The sequence below is a fragment of the Eptatretus burgeri genome, chromosome 1, assembly GCF_056783735.1.
Source record: "Eptatretus burgeri isolate ZD-2024b chromosome 1, Ebu_testis_v1, whole genome shotgun sequence".
NCBI lineage: Eukaryota > Metazoa > Chordata > Myxini > Myxiniformes > Myxinidae > Eptatretus > Eptatretus burgeri.
The window spans coordinates 30,610,167-30,633,322 of NC_140961.1; the positions used below are offsets into that span (position 1 = coordinate 30,610,167).

Below are 23,156 nucleotides of genomic sequence, written 5' to 3' on the forward strand. Positions count from 1 at the left end.
TGATGCTGTTGTTGTTCTTGTTTAACTATGGGAAAAGGAAAAGATCTAGGCTCTAGGGTTTATAGTATGGAGGATTTGGAATAACAATCGATGACATTCTCCCCCCACTTGAAACAATAAACTAGTAAGCCGCTACAGATTCAGGAGATCAGGTGTTTTCTTGGTCACACCCCGATCTGCGCAGTGACGGAGCATCAGGAACATCCTCAGGAGTGCTTCCAACATCTGAGAATCTGGTGGTATCTTCTTTACCAGTCATGAAGTGATTGTGTGATAGATCCCCTGGGTTGCGTCCATGACCAGGAGGATGTAAGCCACCAGTTTTGGACCTCATCACATGGTGCCAGGTCACGCAGAACCACAGTTCTCTCTTTACCGCCAGGGTAGCACACGTGAGCATACCAAGGGTTAGCCTCAAGCAGTTCTACTTCCACAATGACAGGATCATAGTTTGATTGCCACACGTGACATTTTAAGAGAACAGGTCCAGGTGAGGATATCCATGCCAGAATTGAGTAACCTCTTGTAGACAGACGTTGGTAATTGAATAAATGCTCGTGTGGATAAACATTTGTAGCAGTTGAGAGCAGTGAACATATGGAATGTAAAGCATCTGACAGAACGTTCTCCCATTGAGGAATTGGTGGACCTCACAATTTGAGAGCCAAAGCAATATTCTCCCAAATCACACAGTTGTAATGTTCACATTGGCCGTTCCCTCTGGGATTATATGGGGGTAGTGCGACTGGTCGAGACACCACGGGAGTGGAGGAAGTGCTTCAATTCTGACGACAAAGGAACTTCCCGTCAGAATGCAAGCAAGCAGTGCATACCAAATATAGCAAAGAGTTGACGAAGACATCTAATCATGGTGCAAGTTGTCATGTCAGGACAAGGAAAAGCGAATGGGAAACGAGAGAACTCATCTATCACTCACGGTAAGTAAGTAGCAGTTAGCGGTAGATGACGACAAGGCCCCCTTGGAATCAATAGAGTCTTTCAAAGGTTCAGCTACTACCAATTATATTAACTCCAGGAGGGATGAATCCAACCAAGATATTCTAGTTTTGTATTTTAAATTAATTTTCTGAAATCTGTGGAATTTGTTTTTCACTTGGAAGTTGGGGGGTACGATGTGTAAATAAAAGGTAGAAAAAGTCTGATTGAATGCAATTCAATTCCAGACTACAAGGCAACAAAAGGTGAAAAATTTGGAAGTTTGAAAAACTTTCGCAGTACATTGATATGTCAGAATTATTTCACCACCAGACACAAGTTTTGATCACAATACAGTGAAAAATAACACTTAATCTGAAAAATGCGCAGGAGCTGCGTGCCTGAACTTTGACCCCGATGTGGACCCCCCCCAAGATGATGACCGAAAATTCTGAAAAAAAAAAAAGAGAAATGTTTTTTCATGTATTCGAACACACCTGTCCTATCGCCGTTATGTTTTTCAAACTTTCGCAAAAAAGGGGGCGTTTGATGCACCCTAACGGGTATTTCGGACAAACCTCATCCAATTTCTGGCAAAGTTAGGGTGGTTCGGCCATTGGTGTAGCATGAAACCATCTCGGTTTGTATTACAACCACCAAGGATGCATCGACTTGGCATCTTTGTAGAAATTCAAAAATTATTCGCCGCTGAGGTTAAATCATACCGCAATGTAAGCCGTAAACAATACGAAAGCGGCAATAACCTTCATGGTCAGATGTCGTGGATAATCGTGAGGAACAAGATTGTCTTTAAATTGCAAAATTACCTAAGATATAAATCGGAAAAAGATACATCATATCTATTTTGTAGGGTATCAATCGATAGATTAGCATCGACGTGGTCTGAGCATTTGGGTTCCCCTTTAAGGTCGACGAGCGCCAAAGACACTGTGGGATATTTAAAGTCCACCGATACCAAAGATACGATGGGATCTTTAAAGTCCAGCGCTTTGTTTTCATTGGCAAAAGTGCGATATAAATACTTTTATTATTATTAAGAAATGCTAGCAGACAGGATATCGATCTGAAGGACAACAAATTCGGTGATGTAACGCTTTGCCTGTGATTATAATGCAACTAGAAGGGCACTCTGAAGAGCACATACACCTCCACCACGCAATGCCTGATCCACGAGAACATATCGGGCCCAATACATTTTTGAAATATAATGCTATACATCATTTTTGACCCTATCACTCAATGGTGAAGAATTACTTTTAAAAATTAAATAATTATCAGATTCAGATCTTCACCAAAATCGAATCAATTCGTCCTTGTCACACACACCCAACCTGCCCACCAACTTTCATCCGAATCTGTGCACAACTTTTTGAGATACCATGCTATACGTCGGTTTAGCCCCATTCTCTCAATGGCGAAGAATCACTTTTAAAAAATTTATTGGATCTGGATCGTCACCAAAATCAAATCAGTTTGTCCTCACACACTCAACCTGTCCACCAAATTTCATCCGGATCCGTCCAAAACTTCTTGAGATATCCTGCACAGAAACAAAGACAAAGACAGACAGAAAGACAGGGGTGAAATCAACCTCCTTCCACCTTCGGTAGCAGAGGTAAATATGTATGGCATATCGCCAGTCCTGGTGGGAGGAGGTATAACAAGTCATACAAAAATACACATTCTGGGGGAATTAGTAAGTCTGTAAAGAAAAGTAAAGGGAAGACAGCAATTTCAAGAATAACAACAAAAGAGAAAATATTGTAAAACAAATGAAGACAAAACTGAACACTGAACAGTTAAATATTTTTGCAAATGGCACAGTTGTAAAGAAAAATAAATAAAGTCGAAGAAACTTTGAAGTACTGCACTACATACCACACACCAAAAACTACCACCATCTCACACAGCAAAACAATCCCTCCCATGGTGCTCGTGAACTGCAAGGCAGCATAACACTTGCTACAGTCCTGGAATTGATTTAAAGTAATCCGACAAAAATGTGGGTTATCAGGCAGGCATCCAACATCAATGGCTGATGTAACTTAATCACCAACCTGCACAGCTGTACCGTAGAGCTCCTGTTCAGAGCTCCTGTGCTCGCTCACTACAAAATCTGATAAAGCCAACTGATCACGGGTTTCATGCAGGTCCTGCTGCGTAACTTGAAGTTCCTGTTCACGCTTTTGCAGACAAGCGATTTGTTCAGAAAGCTCCAGCTGGCTCTGACTGAACAAATCTGTAACCTGAAAATAAATAAATAAATAAAAACAGGAAGGATAAAATTGTTTACATCAGCGACAAAAAAAAATACCCAACCTCTCCGAGTTTTGAGATTTTAATCAATTTTGTGTTTTCGTCGGAAAAAAATATATATGTATAAAAAAAAAATCATACCTTAAGCAAGAGTCACATTTGCTCTACGGCTAGGATACGACGCCGTACCCCCCCTGAATTGACAGAAACGTGTGGCGGCCACAGAGTTTCTGAGGTGGCCTCAGGGTGGCCCTACGCCGTATGGCTATCTTTTACAGGCTGTAGGGGTCTCCGTGGAATTAGAGCGCGGAGTTATAACTTTTTTCATTTCTAGGTTGGCCGTAGCAAATCGACAAGCCGTAGCCATGACGGAGATGTGTTCCACGTCGACTGAACGTAGGGCGTACGGTGGGCTTGCGTTATTCGTGCGGCTGCCGTAGGCCCTTATCAATGAAAAAATGAATTTTGCCAACCCCCAGAAAATTACGGCGGCCGCACTATTTCCACAGTCGCCGTAGGGCAGGGGTCGGGAACCTTTTTGACTCAGAGAGCCATTAAAGCAAAATATTTGGAAATCTATTTCAGTGAGAGCCATATAATATATTTTAAGACTGAATTCAACTAAATGTTAGTATAATAAGCCTCTGAATTTATTCTTTTAAATAATGTTGTTATAATACTCACCATTAATGGGACTTCTGGTGCTGCATGGATTTGCTGATGGCTTTGTAGTCTGGTTGGTACTTGGTGAGGTTAAGCTTCATGCAAGCGTTGAGGCTTTCATCCGTTAGACGTGATCGTAGGTTGGACTTGATGTTTTTAAGATGCGAGAATGACTGCTCACATGCATACGTAGATCCAAACAAGGTCAATACAGCAATACTCACACGCTGCAGTGTGTGGTATGTGACAGGAAGCGCGTTCCAAGTTTTGATAATCAGCTGGTCTTCGGGTTGAAGTTTTTTCATTTCTGTCCACATGTGCTTGCTCGCCAACTCTGCTTTCTGTCGTGCGATTCTTTCCATATCTTCATTCAGTGACTTGAACTTATTCACCCACATGTCTGAGGCCTTCAGGTCAGCCACTTCTGCTTCAAAATCTCTGACGGAGACACCAGGAATGTAACTCAGGTCGGCTGTGTTCAGTGAACACTCGTTTGGATGGGTGATGAACTTAAAAAGACGAGTGTGCTCACGAAATTCTCCAAAGCATGCTTTGAATGACTGTAGGAGACTGGATGTGAAGCCAGCTAACTGGTGGAGATCAAAAGTTTTGAGTGGGCTCACTTGCTGTGCATGCATCTTTAAACTGTCGCAGTTTTTCAAACTGTAGTAAACGACCTGTTTCAAGATCCATGATAAAGAGCTCCAGCTTGTTTTCAAAAGCAAACACGGCTTGTTGAAGGGACAACACTGTATTTCCAATGCCTTGCATTTTCACGTTGAGCTGGTTCAGATGTTCAGTCATATCCACGAGATAGTAAAACTTGAGGAGCCACTCAGTTTCGGCTAGCTCAGGATGCTCAATCCCTTTCATTTCAAGGAAAGTCCGGATTTCGTTCAGGCAAGCCGCAAAACGGCTAAGCACCTTCCCTCTTGACAACCAACGCACATTGCTGTGCAAAAGCAGACCGTGATAGTTATTTCCAACTTCATCCAGCATTGTTTTAAATTGGCGACCATTTAAGGCTCGGGAAACAATAAAATTGATCACACGAATGACCAGCGACATCACTTCGCCAAGCTGCCCATCACACATCTGAGCACAAAGTGCCTCCTGGTGTAGAATGCAATGGAAACTTAGGATGGGTCTATTTTCATGTTCACGGAGAAGCGCCACAAATCCTTTGTTTTTCCCCACCATACACGGAGCACCATCAGTACACACTGAGATAAGTTTATCCATAGGTAGATTTTTTTTTCTTGAGCGAACTCCATGAAAGACTTGAATTAATACTCACCTCTTGTGGACCCTTTTATTGGCAGAACAGCAAGACTTTCTTCGCGCAGTGTATCACCAGCAGCATATCTTGCAATCACACTGAACTGCGACAAATTGCTTATGTCTGTTGACTCATCCAAAGCCAGGGAAAAGAACGGCACTGTATTTATGTCCTTCACTTGCGTTTCCTCCACTTGGTTTGCCATCAAGATGGTACGATCATGAACAGCTCTTGCCGACCGAGGCATGTCTTGTATCCGTTTGATTATCTTGTCTTTGTTCGGAAGATCATCAAAAAGTTCATTGGCGACATCCAGCATGAACGTTTTAGCATCCTCGCCATCTGTGAATGGTTTTCCGTTCCTCACTATTGCTAAAGATCCAGCAAAGCTGGCGGAATTATAGTCACCTTGCCGGGTCCATACGCGGAGTTGCTGCTGGCTGGCTTGCACCCTGCTCAGTAGCTCTTGGCACGCTTTCTTTCTGCTGTCTCCCGCAGGGTATTTTGATGCAAAGGTAGCATGGCGTGTGTCGAAGTGCCGCTTTATATTCGACCGTTTCATCGATGCAATTTTGTCATTGCAAATTAGACACACCACAGAACCTGCTTTCTCCACAAAGGCGAATTCTTCAGCCCATTCGTCCTGAAATGTACGATACTCCTCATCTTTTTTTCTTTTCGCCATCTTCTTCGTCGAAGGGTTAGCTTTGAGCAAGAGAGAGAGAGAGAGAGAGAGAGAGAGAGAGAGAGAGAGAGAGAGAGAGAGAGAGAGAGAGAGAGAGAGAGAGAGAGAGAGAGAGAGAGAGAGAGAGAGAGAGAGAGAGAGAGAGATGTTGACCCAACTGGGGCTTGGCAAATAGTGAGTCTGGCTGGCCTGCACACGGGCTTATATACTCGAGAGGTGCGGCGCGGCTGGCCGACTCTGGGATGCTGTCGCCTCAGCGGTGGCGCGTGATTGGTCGAGATGAATTCCGCTACGCGTGTCGGCGGCGGCACGTCATTAGAGGAACCGAAATCACGAGTCGCCTCGGCCGCATGACTGGACGAAACAAAAACCGCTTCAGCCAATTCGGAGGCGTTTTTTCTTCTCTCCTTCTGGCAAGTTCAGCCCTGCACGTGAATGAAGCATGACACCATTCAAACTATAGGTAAAGCTTCCGCGAGAAATATTGGGCTTTCAAAGTTTTAAACTCCAATTTTATCTGCGAGCCAGATGCAATCATCAAAAGAGCCACACCTGGCTCGCGAGCCACACGTTCCTGACCCCTGCCGTAGGGTATTCCTCAGGCGTCCCCGTGTTCAACGTACGGTGGCCTTGCGGTCTGTGTGACTACCTGCGGGCAATGCATGGTCCCCCTACGCCCGCTGTGCGTCCTACGTACGGCCTCCGTGGCAGTCTGCGTCGACCGTGCACTACCGCTAGAGATCGGAGTATAGTTGTTTGCCACTAGTGTTGGGCACAAAAGCAATAATCCGATAACAGATAATTATCGAAGTTAACTTTTTTTTTTTCCCCTCATCGGAAGTTAACTTCCATTTATCGTTATCGGACCAGTTAACTTCTGATAACTCGATTTTTTAGTCCCATAATGTCCGTTAACATTTTTATCGTTTGAGTCGCATTTCGCTGAACTAATTAATTATCAATGAGGAGAAAAATGTACATGATTATAGATTACTTGTTTTACAAGATAATGCTGAATCAGGCCACCACGAGGAGGAGGAGGAGGAGAAGGAGAAGGAGGAGGAGGAGGAGGAGGAGGAGGAGGAGGAGGAGAAGGAGGAGGTGGAGAAGAAGGAGGAGGAGGAGGAGAAGGAGAAGGAGGAGGAGAAGGAGGAAGAGGAGGAGAAGGAGGAGGAGGAGGAGAAGGAGGAGGAGGAGGAGGAGAAGGAGGAGGAGGAGGAGAAGGAGGAGGAGGAGGAGAAGGAGGAGAAGGAGGAGGAGGAGGAGAAGGAGGAGGAGGAGGAGGAGAAGGAGGAGGAGAAGGAGGAGGAGAAGGAGGAGGAGAAGGAGGAGGAGAAGGAGGAGGAGAAGGAGGAGGAGAAGGAGGAGGAGGAGGAGGAGGAGGAGGAGGAGGAGGAGGAGAAGGAGGAGGAGAAGGAGGAGGAGAAGGAGGAGGAGAAGGAGGAGGAGAAGGAGGAGGAGAAGGAGAAGGAGGAGAAGAAGGATAAAGGGGAAGGAGAAGGAGGAGGAGAAGGAGGAGGAGGAGGAGAAGGAGGAGGAGAAGGAGAAGGAAAAGGAGGAGGAGAAGGAGGAGAAGGAGGAGAAGGAGGAGGAGAAGGAGGAGAAGGAGAAGAAGGAGAAGGAGAAGGAGGAGGAGCCTTGCAATGGCGACTTCTTCAGCCATGCGGCTGCTCGGCTCTGCAGGTACTGGGTTCAGTCAAGGTTGGGAAACCCGAAAAATAAAAACATATGTGACTGCTACATTGTGTGACCGTGGAAATACTGCGGCCGCCCTATAACTGCTAGTGGCCGTAGATGTTTTTAGACCCGACGGCCGCCGAGCCAAATGTGACTGAAGCATAACAGTTACAAATAGATATTGCACTTTCCATTCAGGCAATATCTCCTCCAGATGCGAAGTAGAGAAAAACAAAATTGTGGAAAAGAATATACCTTTTTTATCTCCAGCTCACACGCTGCAATCTTATCCATGTAGTGAGTTAACAGTTGCTCCTGACTTGTCAGCTGTGTCTGTATTCTCCTGCAAACAGTGCAGAACACAATCCATCATTGGAGGAACCTAATCAATCCCCCGTCCTCCAATTTAAAATAAATAAATAAATAAATAAACACCACACAATACAACACACACCACTAAACTGGAATGGTGACAATGAACTCTGTACCACACCATCAGTTGCTGCAGGAGTCCTGACCAATAGGAGGGAACCTACTATATATCCACCCTGTTTAATTAACCATGAGCAGCAAATGATTTCTCGCTGGCAAAATGCAGCATCAGCTAGTATACATAAGCTTTGGAAGCCTTTTATTGGAAAGATAGGGAGAATACTCCATGGGGAAAGTAATCAATGCAGGGATGAGTTTCCAGCTTCTTGACCGTTATCGCAGAGTAGATTCCCCTCAGATGATGAGCTCAAGCCGTTCACGTCCAGCGAGGGAGTACAAACCACGACAAACTCTTATAAAAAAAAAACCCAAAAAAAAAAAAACCTTTTCCCTCCAAAATAAAGCCTTTTGTGTACTACGCAGCATTTTCTTCACAAAACTGCACTCGGTTTTGTTTTGACATTTATTCAACCAGAACATTTTTCCTTGCAAAAAAGTTGCCCCAAGCAGCTTTTCCTACCGCTCCAAACTCATTTTCACTGATAACTAGAACGGCATTCGGTAGAGCGCATACCTCCACCAAGCTGAACAGTTGACGTTTCGTATCCCAACGATAGGCCAGATCTGCATCCGGACTTTAACCAAAATCTAATCGACTTGTTCTCGTCGCCGACCCAACTCATCAATCAGGCCACAACGTTTTGAAATATGCTATGCTGCACATTGTTTTTGCCCCCATCTCTCAACGGTGAAGAATTATTTTAACCTCCATCCACCTTTGGTGGCGGAGGGAGTTACTTACTCATAATTTTCGAGAGGCAAGTAAACGCCATTCTTGTCACGTGAAGCGGCAAGCTCCCGTTTTAACCTTTCGATTTCTTCAGTGTATTCCTGCAATGACAAGTTATGCATAAAGGATCAAACTAAGATATAGATGAGATTACAAGGCAAACTTGATGTGACATGTCAACGACAATAAGATTCACATTACATTAAAACAAACTTGCTGGTTTAGCATTTCCATCTGAATCCATGGCTCTGATTTCTGGAATCAGATTCAAACTAGAATGGCACTCGGTAGAGCGCATACCTGCACCAAGTTTATGTACTGTATCCTACTGAAAAGCCGGATCTGGATCCTTACCTGAACCAAAATATAATTGACTTGCTCTCGTCACCTAACCAAATCATCCACAACATTTTGAAATAACATGCTATATATTATTTCTGGACACCATTTCTCAATGGTGAAGAATCCTTAAAACTATAATAAGGGCACTCGACATTACATCACCAGATTATGCTTCTGCACACATCATTATACATACTTATATCAAGTTTGATTTTAATCCATAAATGCAGATTTAAAAAATATTAAATAATTCTGGCTGCCAGGCAATGCGTCCGATCAGGTTGAAATTTAAAATATATATTCTCCATGACCACTAAATCATAATTATGACGTTTCACGTCGATCAATTAAACGGTTCAAGAGAAAGGACTTGTAAAAAATTTCTTTCAAACCAATATGGCTGCCAAACCATGTGAATGACGGCATCATAGGTGGGAACGTTGTGTTCCTCATGGATCGGTGATCATAGCTGTAAAGTTTTACCTCAACCTGTTCAGCCATTTGAGGAAGATTTTTTGAAGGGGATAAAAAAAAAATGGCTGCCAAACCACATGACCGATGAAGTCACCAATTTTTTTTCGGTTGGCCAATTTATCCCAATGTGACCTTCAAAAATTCCCATACTGATCAGATGTGGTGTTCTACGTGTGCAATTCTGACATCATAATGAAGGTACCTATGACATCATACAAAAATAATATGTATTCCCCAGGCAGAATACTTGTCACATCCCAAGTTTCAACTTTTTCCATGGTGCGGTTTCGGAGATACAGAGCCCCAAAGTTTTTCCTTTTTTCCAACATGGCTGTCACACAACGTGATCTACGATGTCATAATTATCATCAAAACGTTCGACACGGCTAGTCGCTTCTATGGTGAAAATTTAACGTCAATCTGACAAGCGGGTGCAGAGAAAAACCATACTCAAGTTCTGTGCAGAGAAAAAAAAAAAAAAAACCAAAGACAGACAGACAGACCCAAATGCAATAACCTCTCCTCTGGCAAAGTTGGCAAGAGTCTGTCCATCGCCAACAAAGGTCCTTGTAACTCATGCAGCCATATACTTGTACACACAATTCTCTGTCATGTATGTAGTTTACGTACAAGCTCCTCCAGGAATATTAGATCAATATACCACGTATACATAGACAAAATTAAAATGAACTAGAAAGGCACTCGCCAATGTTACGACATCGACAGCTATGCCTCCGCCCACATCATTACACGATTCAAAATACTTCTACCAAGTTTGCTATAAATTCCTGAACACACATTCAAAGCATTAAATAATTTTGACCACCAGACCATGCATCCAATCAAGTCGAAATTTAAAACATATATTCCCAGTGACTACTCGATCATAATTGTAAAGTTTCACGTCAATTGATGAAGCGGTTCAAGACAACTTTTTTTTTTTTTTAAGGTTTACTTTGAATCCAAAATGGCTGCCATACCATGTGATATAATTATTTATGAACACCCTGGTATTCCCAAGACCTGGGGTACATGTGGGTGAAGTTTCCCCGAGATCTGTCATGCCGTTCTGCAGAAGAGGACATATAAAAGTTGATTCTTCAGAGTCATAGCTGCCAAACCATGTGACCTATGACATTAGAGGTGGAGAACTTTTTGGATAGATGATCATAACGGATTGAGGCGAAACTTTACAGGTTAGCCATTTGAGAAGATTTTTGAAGGTTTTTTTTTTTTTTTAAATTAAAAATAATAATAAAATAAAATACAGCTGCCAAGCACATGACTGTCGTCGTCGACACACACACACACACACACACACACACACACACACACACACACACACACACACACACCCACACGCACACACACGCACACACACACACACACACACACACACACACACACACACACACACACCTTAGCCCAAAATTAACCTCAAAAATTTTCATACTGATCAGATAAAGTGTCCAACATATGCAATTATGACATCATAACAAAGCCACATGCAACAATAAAGAAATAATCACTTATTTCCCATGGGGAGTACGAGACATGTGCCAAGTTTCAATTTTTTTTTAAGTGGTTTCAGAGATAGAGGTCCAAAGTTTTTCCTTTTTTCCAACATGGCTGCCACATCACATGACCGATGACATCATTATTTTCATGAAAACAAACATTCTACATGAGTAGTCACACCTACGGTGAAAATTTGGTGTCAAACGGATAAGCGGTTGCTGAGAAAACAGAGAAACTTAGCACGGCCGGATAACCTGAAAACATGCCACTAGCGATTGCATCAGCGGATGCATAAAAATGGAAAGTGAAGAAGCCCCATGCCAGCAGAAGAAAACTCAGATTGCTATTTACTTTAATGAGAGCACGTTTTGTGAGCTTCTGGTTGACTTCTGGCTTGTTCATGATGTTCTTGGCACGAAAAGCGTAGTCCAACGTACTCAGAGTTTCCTATGAGAATGGATGAGGATATGACAAAGAAATCGATGCAATCAATGTAATAGGAAAAAACATCAGAAATAGTTTTATAATTGATGAGCATGTGTCGATTTAAGAAAAAAAAAAAAAAAAAAGTTAAGAAACCATACTGATCAAGTAATCAAAGTACATCATCCCTTGTTGGCAACACACCTCAGCATTTATTGCCGCCGGAGATATGGTGGCAATAATGGATGTCTTGGTTCGCCCACCCAAAGAATCCTGAAGAAGTCTCGTCAGCTTAGACTCCCTAACAATAAAACAGGTTTTTGAAATCGAGTCAGCAAATGAATAAATAAAAACACATTCTGGTGAAAACAAACAAACAAAGTGGAAGACCAAGGTATTATGGACAGACACAGACACACAACGTTTTATTCCAGCGATATGCATGATTATATGCATGCCCGTCTCCATGCAGCAGTGCAAGTTGGCACTCCTGCAGTATGTGCTCATTTTAGGAAAATCTGGAGAGTTGCATATTGGCAACTCCTAATCATGTGAGTAAGATGGTAGCAAAGTTGGAAAGTTATACATAAGAAGAGCATGCAGTTATCCATTTTCAATGGACAGAAGATGCAAGTATAAAATAAATACACAGATGAATCTACTATAAATGGATGGTGTGTGCGTGTGCGTGTGCGTGTGCGTGTGCGTGTGCGTGTGCGCGTGCGCGCGCGCGCCATACTTTCCGTCTGTTAATTAGGTACGTCTATTCTTCAATTCCACATTATTGGAATGTACCTTTTGATGCTTTAGACTGCTGAGACCCCCTTCGAACTTTGAAGACCATTTAAAATCCCCCCAAGACCCTGAGGACACAAAAGACCCCGAGGAGCCAAAAGTGGCAGAGTTCCCGAGGAGCCAAAAGTGGCAGAGTTCCCGAGGAGCCAAAAGTGGCAGAGTTCCCGAGGAGCCAAAAGTGGCAGAGTTCCCGAGGAGCCAAAAGTGGCAGAGTTCCCGAGGAGCCAAAAGTGGCAGAGTTCCCGAGGAGCCAAAAGTGGCAGAGTTCCCGAGGAGCCAAAAGTGGCAGAGTTCCCGAGGAGCCAAAAGTGGCAGAGTTCCCGAGGAGCCAAAAGTGGCAGAGTTCCCGAGGAGCCAAAAGTGGCAGAGTTCCCGAGGAGCCAAAAGTGGCAGAGTTCCCGAGGAGCCAAAAGTGGCAGAGTTCCCGAGGAGCCAAAAGTGGCAGAGTTCCCGAGGAGCCAAAAGTGGCAGAGTTCCCGAGGAGCCAAAAGTGGCAGAGTTCCCGAGGAGCCAAAAGTGGCAGAGTTCCCGAGGAGCCAAAAGTGGCAGAGTTCCCGAGGAGCCAAAAGTGGCAGAGTTCCCGAGGAGCCAAAAGTGGCAGAGTTCCCGAGGAGCCAAAAGTGGCAGAGTTCCCGAGGAGCCAAAAGTGGCAGAGTTCCCGAGGAGCCAAAAGTGGCAGAGTTCCCGAGGAGCCAAAAGTGGCAGAGTTCCCGAGGAGCCAAAAGTGGCAGAGTTCCCGAGGAGCCAAAAGTGGCAGAGTTCCCGAGGAGCCAAAAGTGGCAGAGTTCCCGAGGAGCCAAAAGTGGCAGAGTTCCCGAGGAGCCAAAAGTGGCAGAGTTCCCGAGGAGCCAAAAGTGGCAGAGTTCCCGAGGAGCCAAAAGTGGCAGAGTTCCCGAGGAGCCAAAAGTGGCAGAGTTCCCGAGGAGCCAAAAGTGGCAGAGTTCCCGAGGAGCCAAAAGTGGCAGAGTTCCCGAGGAGCCAAAAGTGGCAGAGTTCCCGAGGAGCCAAAAGTGGCAGAGTTCCCGAGGAGCCAAAAGTGGCAGAGTTCCCGAGGAGCCAAAAGTGGCAGAGTTCCCGAGGAGCCAAAAGTGGCAGAGTTCCCGAGGAGCCAAAAGTCGCAGAGTTCCCGAGGAGCCAAAAGTGGCAGAGTTCCCGAGGAGCCAAAAGTCGCAGAGTTCCCGAGGAGCCAAAAGTCGCAGAGTTCCCGAGGAGCCAAAAGTCGCAGAGTTCCCGAGGAGCCAAAAGTCGCAGAGTTCCCGAGGAGCCAAAAGTCGCAGAGTTCCCGAGGAGCCAAAAGTCGCAGAGTTCCCGAGGAGCCAAAAGTCGCAGAGTTCCCGAGGAGCCAAAAGTCGCAGAGTTCCCGAGGAGCCAAAAGTCGCAGAGTTCCCGAGGAGCCAAAAGTCGCAGAGTTCCCGAGGAGCCAAAAGTCGCAGAGTTCCCGAGGAGCCAAAAGTCGCAGAGTTCCCGAGGAGCCAAAAGTCGCAGAGTTCCCGAGGAGCCAAAAGTCGCAGAGTTCCCGAGGACCCAAAAGTCGCAGAGTTCCCGAGGACCCAAAAGTCGCAGAGTTCCCGAGGAGCCAAAAGTCGCAGAGTTCCCGAGGAGCCAAAAGTCGCAGAGTTCCCGAGGACCCAAAAGTCGCAGAGTTCCCGAGGACCCAAAAGTCGCAGAGTTCCCGAGGACCCAAAAGTCGCAGAGTTCCCGAGGACCCAAAAGTCGCAGAGTTCCCGAGGACCCAAAAGTCACAAAAAGTTGAGGATCTGAGTCCCAAAAATTTCCCAAGCATAAAAAGTCCCCAAGGACGCAAAAGTCCCATAAAGTTCCTGAGGACCAAAGAGACCCCAAAGACCGTAGATCCTGAAGACCCTTTACGACTTGACAATACTCCTAAAAATCCATTCAGAATTCCCATGTTTGAAATGTGCCTTGTTAAGGTATATAAAGCAGCTTGGTGTCAATTGTCTGGTGTCACCTGCCTGGTGTCAATTCAACGGAAAACAGGAGCTTGAACTCAAGACCCGAGTATCCTAAGCCAGCCACCTTAACCATGAAGCCAACACAAGGCGAGACAGTTCCACGATTGTCCACAACAAACAACTTCCGAACGGTGTCATGCAACTGTGCCCAAAATGCTCAGACGCCAAGCAGACCCAATGGTACTGGTTGGAAACCAATCAAGTCTGACTCCAGCACTTCCATAATGAAGGGGATGACTTCCTGTATCGAATGGCGATTGTGGAGGTAACATGGGTGATCCAAAATGAACCACAATCAAAAAGACAAAGCATGGAGTGGAAACATCAAACATCTCCTGTGAAGAAGTTTAAGGTTCAGCAGTCTGTTGGCAAAATCATGGTGACATGAATGGTCCCCTTTTGATTTCGTTCCAAGAACAGAGTGACTAGTGCAACACACTGTGACCAGGCTAAACCAATTGCAAAACGAGATTTACAGACATTGCCCCACAGTGCATTTCTGCAACAGGACAACACCAACACATCACACCACACTTCTTTCAGGAGGCACAATCACAAAACATAAATGAAAAGTTGTTCCACACCTGCAAGACAGCCCAGTTGTTGCCCCTATGCAGCTATCATCTGTGTGGGCCCCTGAAGGAAGCTCCACAATGCAAGCACTTAAATGGACACGAGGATCAAAAAAGGCTGTCCGAATATGGCTACACACAAACGCTAAATAATTCCGTTGTGGGCACCAGAAGGCTGACATTGAGTGGACAAATGCAACTCAATCCTCAGGGATTATAACCAGCAGGATGTATCCCTGGGGGCTCAAAGTGTTGTGGAGAGCAAAGTGGCACAATTTAATTACTCCATCATATATATATGAAAAATAAAGGAAACAAATTACCCCCGTGTGGGGGTGACTGACTTCTCTATCATGTTTTTTTACCATCATAATCGATGAACCGTTGCCAGATATCTCCTAAAATGACAGACTCAATCGGTTTTGCAAATGGCGACTTTCACAACTTTCGTGACCTCGTGACCTTGACCCTGACCTCGAATCCAGGAAAAAAAAAATGTCGTTGGGTATCACTCATCGACCTCTACCCACATACCAAATTTCATCAAGATCGGAAGTAAAAAGTTTTTTGTACCGGGAGGTGTTTTTGACCATTTTCCAGGTTACGTGGTGGCCAAACGGGAAGGAAATTCAAAAATCTGTCCGGTTAGATACAAGATAATATTTTTTACTATCATAATCAATAAACAGTTGCCGAATATCTTGTAGAATGGCAGACGAGATAGGTTTAGAAAATGGCGATTTTTATAACTTAAGTGACCTCGTCCCTGACCTTGAACCCGGACAAAAGTTATATCGTTGTGCAACACTCATCGACCTCTACCCACATATTAAGTTTCATCAAGATCGGAAAGAAAAATTGTTGACGGACGTATGGACGTACGGACAGACATTTGGTCCGGCTTTATTAGGTCATCTCGGTAGAGATGACCTAAAAAGGAGAATCAGGACTATTTCCACAACTCAAAACAACCACGTTTCGACTCACCTGTAAGGCACATGGGGCGTGCGTTCTACCAAGGCTGTGATGACCCGCCCCAATGTCAGCAGTGATTGGTTAATGTTTCCAGCCTCACGTGCCCTTTTATCCACTGCCCCTGAGCGTCCAATGTTTTCACTTCCTGCAAGGTCAACCTGCACAAGATACCAAACAAAATATAAAAATTTGGCATTCCATGTAATTAATGCAATAAATAATTTTTATGATTTGAGGACAGCATTGCCGAGTCAAATGAAGGTGTCTATCAATAAAAGTAAAACAAATACCACTTACTAGATTTAACTTGCCAACCTTCACGAGCTCTTCACCATCAAGGGTTGTCTCCTTCATGTGGATGGTCACAGAGAACACAGAATGTGAACGACTACAGACCAAAAAAATATATATAATGATGAAAATCAATAAACCTTGTTTCAAAACAAACAAACAAAAAAAAACGACAACATTAATAATAAAATATATTCAACAAAATTGCTGGTTTTGCTTTAATAATAAACAAATACATTTAGGCTTTTTGTGCATTTACATTTAGTTTTCACACAACAATGAAAGAAAAAGTAATAATCCTGGGATTAATACAAAGCAGCTGTAAGATCACTTCAGAGTTCAACCACAACAAATTGTTCCTCAGAATTCCATCACAAACATGGTCATCAAAATAAATAAATTAATGAAATAAAAATTTTTAATTTTTTTTTCCAATTGGACGACTCCGCTGAATTATAAAAGAAGCAATTGAATGCCACGAAGCGAAGGATGTGGTATCAGAGGGATTTGGAGGAGGGTGGGGAGTGAAAGGGAACCAACAGATACATCAGGGTTCTTGATAAAAGCCTGCAGTTTACATCCGTATTAAGGACAATTCGAGACATGTTAGGTGGTTTCAAAATAAAATGGCAAAAGTTGGAGATGTTGATGCTACCTGTGGTACGTTTTTTGAGGTGCTGGAGCAAGTGAGGAAGAGTTCATAGAACACCTTACCCTGCACAGTGTTAAGAACTAGTCTAATAATATTTTTTATAAAGCATTGCAGTAAAGTCTGATCCAAATAATTTTAAAGCAATATATGTATTTGTATATTGTAATCAGTAAAAAATAGTGTGGTAGATAAAAACATAAGAAAGGAAATAACTTGCACCAAAAACTTTAACATTTTCACGCTCACGCTGACGCTCAAAGACTCATCTAATATTTTTTGTAAAGCATTGCAGTTGGCTGATCCAAATAATTTTAAAGCAATATATGTATTTGTATATTGTAATCAGTAAAAAATAGTGTGGTAGATAAAAACATGAGAAAGGAAATAAATTGCACCAAAAACTTTAACATTTTCACGCTCACGCTGACGCTCAGGCTGATGCTCACGCCAGGGGTATCGCTATAGCTCTCTGTTCTTCGAACAGGCGAGCTAAAAAGGACATTGGAAGGGTCTTTTCAACTCTTGCTTTGCGTTTCTGAGCACGATCTATATTAGCTTTGTTTGTGAACCTTGAATAACAGCCACGATGGTAATCATACGAAGTAGTCAGGTTGCTTAATGAATGTAAGGACTGGACCAAAATACAATAATTTTTTGGTGAGTCCACAAGACCATAAACAATAAAGTTTTGATAGGAGCCATTAAATCAAATGATTTTTTTTTCATACGAAATCCAAATTTTGGAATTTTGGCCAAATTACGGCTCATGTTTTGCGTCGTTGGAAACAAACAACTCCTCAGATACTGCATTTGGAGAAATATAAATGTATGATTTGTTGGCAGTTTCCAGATGCATATGATGATGCTTGGGTCTTTTTCAAAATTATATCATAATTATTAACCTCCGCCATCGAAGATGGACGGAGGTTACTGTTTTCACCCCTTTCTGCTTGTTTGTTTGTGAACAGTATTACGGAAAAACTCCGACAGATTTCGACGAAACTTGGTGCGGGGGTTAGGTCTGGTCCAAGGATCATGCTATTAGATTTTGAACTTAGTCCAAAATCCAATATGGCCGCTATGGCGGCCATTTTTGAAAAAAATATTTAAATTTTTTTTTTGCATTTCTACATGTTTTAAGTGATTTCCAGCCCCCCCCCCAAAAAAAAATTGTTAGAGAAAAAATTTTTGGCAACTTTTTTTTTTCAACAAAATTCGATTTCTTTTTTTTTGCATTTCTTCATGTTATGTATTTCCAACAAAAAAAAAAACATGCCAAAATTATAATTGCGGCTGATTTTGGAACTTCAGGTGGATATACCCACGTAAAATCAATTTCTGTCTCAAGGAATCTAGTTATGACGAATGAATTGAGTATGTAAAAGTTAAAAGGGAAAGTTGCAAACTATAACTCTGTGAGCACTGTTGACGTCAAATTGAATGAATAGGATATCAGGTTCACTTGAGTGACCCAGCAATATTGGCGGCGGAGGTTTTGCACTCAACCGAGTGCTCCCCCTCGAGTTACCAATGTTTTTGACATTTAGAGGGACATAAGACTGACATCTGAAAGTGATGCAAAAAAGAGCATAATTTTCTTACCAAAACAATCATTCCAGTAATTATTTTTATGAAACATTGAATAGGGACAATTGTGTGGTATTTGTGAAGTTCAACCAATGAACACTATTGCATATATTTAACATACGAATACCAGTTGACCAAGCCCAAGAGCAAAACAATGAACTTGTGAAGGGGTAAGGTGGTGCCATCGGACTAACAAAGAACCCATCTGCATTCAGGAAATTGATGACAGCTGGTCCAAAACAAGCATGACTTCTGAAGGACTTTGAGATGGAATATTTCAATACAGATGATAACAATTTGCAACATCATGAAGAGGGCATGCCTGCTCAGAAAACCTTCAAACAGCAAACCTTGGCCCTGGCAGAAGCCATCACTAATATGGGCAATCCATTTACCGAAGAGGATCCAGAACTACTGTCTAGATACATATAACGTGATGGATGAGTCAGTCGTCAACACAGTCCATACCGTAGAGGCACGAGGGAAAGAGCAATCCATCAAGTACCACAAAGGTGTATTGGTAGACTACACACAGTCCATCAATGAACAAATTAAAAATAACTCTCTGCCGCTATTCAGGTCACCAGCATGCAAGGTTCAGAACAAGCAAGCAGAAACGATCTCAAACGCTGAAGCATGTGAGCCTTTTCTCCCAGCTGTATATTGTAATGCGCCATAGAAATTGCGACATGGATATCTTCTTCTCACATGAAAATCACCCATATCCCCCATCTTTTTCTGATAGAGGGAAACTACATCAGGGTAAAAAAAAAAAAAAAAAAAAAAAAAAAAAAAAAAAATCACATGCCGAAAACAGGATAACCAGGCAGAGCACCCAGGTTCCTTCGATATGAAGGTCTTAGATAAAACAAGGAAACACAAGGAAATCCAACACAGGTGGAGGCCATTCAGCCCAACATGCCTGCACGAACACCACACTTATCCATCCACACAAGATCCAAAGAAGAAAATGCAAAAAAAGTTTTTAATTAATGAAATATTTATCTGGAGTTTTTTTTTTTTGTAATTTTTGCATATATTTATTTATTTTTGTATATATTTTTTATAGATGGTGCTACTGTTGTGAACTTTCTTCCCACAAGTGGCCTCCCAACATTCAATGACGACGCCAGCAATGTCTATATTCCATCTATCACAAATCAGTTGGAGACCAAGAATTGACGTTGTCTGGGACATGTACCTCAATAACAGCATTAAGGCGTCCATGGGGGAGAAAAGAGACGAATGCACTTGGAGGAAGGTGGCTGCTAAAAACAAAATTCCTGGAAACTGGAAATAATTCCTCTTTGATCCTATGAATAAGTAGGAACTTTTTGCATTTCGATCTGACAGAATTTCAAGCATTGATCAGCACATGTTCTGCTGGTTAGCATCGGATGCAGTTAGCATTGTTGTTCGTATGCAACATGCGGCTGCTGGTTAGCATCAGTTCAGGCAGTGATGTGGCAATACTGCTAATGTAGCACCCCTTGTCTGTTAGAATAGAAATTTGGAATTTCATCAGGGTGACAGAATTAGCTCACCTCGTCTTCCCGAAGGACACCATGATATATTTAACATCCACAAATGCCAGCAGATGTGACAAGTTTAACGTGTAACCGCGAGACTGCGCACAAATTGATGCCCTACATGCAAAACACCTAGATGACAGTTTGTTGGTGTGTCGAGATTTGAACCCAGGCAATACAGGTCAGAGGCGAGTGCGCAGACCTCGAGAGTGTAGATTTCCTGTCATATCGTTGAAATTGTACACAACGTACAATCACATCTGCTATTTAACATTACACTGTCTGAGGAATCTCTCACGCCACATTGTATTCTGGGATAACCTGAAAAGCTCAAGATTTTGGAAATCAAATGTATCCAATTACTCACAGACACTGACCCCCATCATTGTGCCAGTGATTCCACAAATACAGTGCCCCTTGTCGGTTAGAACAGAAATCCAGAATTTGGTCAGGGTACCAGAAATATCTCCCCTTTTTGCAACAACATTCTGCACAAGTCAGTTAAAAATGAAATAAAATAAAATAAAAAAACCTTTTTGCAACTCGAGCTATAAAACGTACAACAAATAGCCATTTACCGACCTCAAAGCAAAGGTGAACCGAGCATAAAATTTAATTAACCGAGTTTGAAGGTTGACTTACCTCGAATAGGCGTTCATGAGGGTAAAAGCAGTGCGTCTCTTGGCAGCGCCACTTTCCAGAATGGCATACACCTCATCTTTGTTATGCACTGTTATCTCCTCCAGACCTTTCACCATGACAGCACCCTGCTCTGACAGAAATTCACACCAACAGTCAAAAGAAAAAAAAGAATTTTTTTTTTCTAATGACATTCAGAATGCAAAATGGCAAAACCCAACATATTTAATTGTCCCAGCCAATTTTATAAATTAAATACAACACGTACGCACGCACCTTATTCCGAGGATCATCGAACATCTGCAGACGCTCACAAATGTCAATATTTGGACTGAGTAGGTCAAAGAGCTCCTCATTGTATATTTCAAGGAGAGAAACCTTCACAGCAAACTCAATGTCCAGCGATACAAGTTTCTCAAAAATCTGGTGTAACGTCCGAGGAATAACTCCTGCAAGTGGATCCTACAGGATGCAATAATTAAGTAATCAGGCCACACACACACACACACACACACACACACACACACACACACACACACACACACACACACACACACACACACACACACACACACACACACACACACACCTTTTGACCTTATAGTGCAAATATACATCAATATTTCAGATTAAACAACATTCTCCACAGGCCAGGTAACATCACAAGAATCACCTCCAAAAAGGTGCCAAGTTCAAAACCAAGAGGGAAGAAATACAAAAAGGATCGGATTTAACAAATGTGGAACACAAGGTAAACCCATGTGAATCAACATCACAGATTGTCAATAAAACCCAGCTGACTTACTAATGCTAATCAATTAAGGGTTAAATCTTGCTGGCATGTCTTCTCTGGCCAACAACCAGAATAATCACTTCATTAATGCTATTAAAGGTGACATCATCTTCATTATTTATACTCTTCATTGCTTTTTAATCCCCATGCACAAGTCTTCCTTTTGAAGAGTCCTCAAAAAGGTCCACATAATCTTTATTTTTTTCCATGTGATGATATGTATTTTTAGTAATACACAAAGAACTGAACATGGTTTTTTTTTAACACGATATTTATCTTTAAGTGAAAAAATCCCCCCCCCCCCACCTAAAACTTCCAGAAAACCACCATGATCAGTTATCTGTGTGAAGAAATTGACGCAACGATCGTGTAAGCACGCAAAAGATATGGCCGCATAATTCACTTCAGACGCGTCAGAAAGTGAATTTGACTCAGAATTTTACGATCAAGAATCCTCAGATTACAACAACAGTCAAAATCATGATGGAGAGGGTGCCATCATACCCTACATGTGTGAACCCAAAGTCATGAAACATCTGGAGTTCACAACAATCGGGAAGATGTCCAAGAAAGTCCCGGCAATAACAGCTTGGTAAAGTAGGAAATCGTTGAGCTGGAACGTGTTAAATGTGGAGTTCAGTGGTATTTTATGCAACACTTCTCTGCAATTATTGTAGTAACCAGAACAGCACTCAAGAGAGTGCATACCTCTGCCAGGCTGAACAGTTTACGTTTTGTATCCCACCGACAGGCCGGATCTGCATCCGGACTTTAACCAAAATCTAATAGACTTGTTCTCGTCACCCACCCAACTCGTCCACTAAGTTTTGTCATATCCATCCACGTTTTGAGATATCGTGCAATCTATCATTTTTGGGCCCCATCTCTCAATGGTGAAGAATCACTGAAAAATTCTCGTGTCCGGATGAACAGTGCAACGTATGGGATAGACGATTATTACCATACTGGATGGACTATAGTCAAAATGTACATGTACAGATCGAGTGATGTGATGTAAAATTGGTTAATCCGCACCGATTGAACACAACTGTTCAATCAGTGTTAATCACTGTTCAGTTAGTGGAAATCAGAGTTAATAAACACCAATTGAACACAACTATGACTTTTCCATCGCCGACATGTCTGTGGTCTCTGCTTTCTTCCGCCTCATTTCTTGTCTTGTACACTCTGCCCTCTCCGTACTTTGTCACCAAACCCCACCCCCCCCCCAACCCCCAACCTATCACCACGTATCTGCAAGACACACGTGGTTCCCAGCAACCCCCTCTTCATGAAACTGCTCAAATCCAGAACCACTGCTCACCACCACTCATTTATTCCTCTTTTTTTTTTTCCTCGCTTGTGGAATCACCTTCCACACACTCTTCAATTTCATCCTTCCCTCCAGGTCTTCAAGACAGCTGTTCACCACCATCTTAACTCAACCCCCATCATTTTTTTCACATTGAAATTGATGATTTTAGAAGTTTGACCTCGAGATGACCTTTTGACCTCAAAAATAGTTGGTTTCCTAATTCAGTGATGCAATATGCAAATCTTGTTCAAATTTCAAGTCAATCGGATGAAATGGTAAGTTGCCGAGGAACGTGGCTGAATAGTTCTCTGGAACCCAGCAGGGCTGAAGGCAGGAATATTGCTGAAGGATCCAAGGAGAAATTTACTCCCAACTCTTCAGACGAACTACACCAACTCTTGCAAGGCAACACGAGACGTGCAAGATACCACAAAGGCAAAGAAAGATCCTTCACACAAGAGCCACAAGGTACCAATATGAGGTGAATAGTTACCAGCAAAACTCCAGATAAGGGTTGCCCTTTTCAGCACAACACCAGG

The 23,156-nt window shown here is 42.8% G+C and overlaps 1 protein-coding gene across 4 annotated transcripts in view; it reads right to left on the reverse strand.

Annotated features, from left to right (window-relative positions):
- KIF11 (kinesin family member 11) overlaps positions 1-23,156 on the reverse strand; it is a 146,950-nt gene that overhangs the window by 103,253 nt on the left and 20,541 nt on the right. For all 4 annotated transcript variants that reach the window (XM_085877547.1, XM_085877558.1, XM_085877530.1 and 1 more), the window contains exons 6-14: positions 20,786-20,971; positions 20,513-20,637; positions 16,109-16,199; positions 15,824-15,969; positions 11,701-11,797; positions 11,425-11,520; positions 8,752-8,840; positions 7,773-7,860; positions 3,015-3,203 (exon numbers count right to left, since the gene is read on the reverse strand). In XM_085877547.1, coding sequence (XP_085733673.1) covers positions 3,015-3,203; positions 7,773-7,860; positions 8,752-8,840; positions 11,425-11,520; positions 11,701-11,797; positions 15,824-15,969; positions 16,109-16,199; positions 20,513-20,637; positions 20,786-20,971 — 1,107 coding nt within the window. The remainder of the gene's footprint in view (positions 1-3,014; positions 3,204-7,772; positions 7,861-8,751; positions 8,841-11,424; positions 11,521-11,700; positions 11,798-15,823; positions 15,970-16,108; positions 16,200-20,512; positions 20,638-20,785; positions 20,972-23,156) is intronic.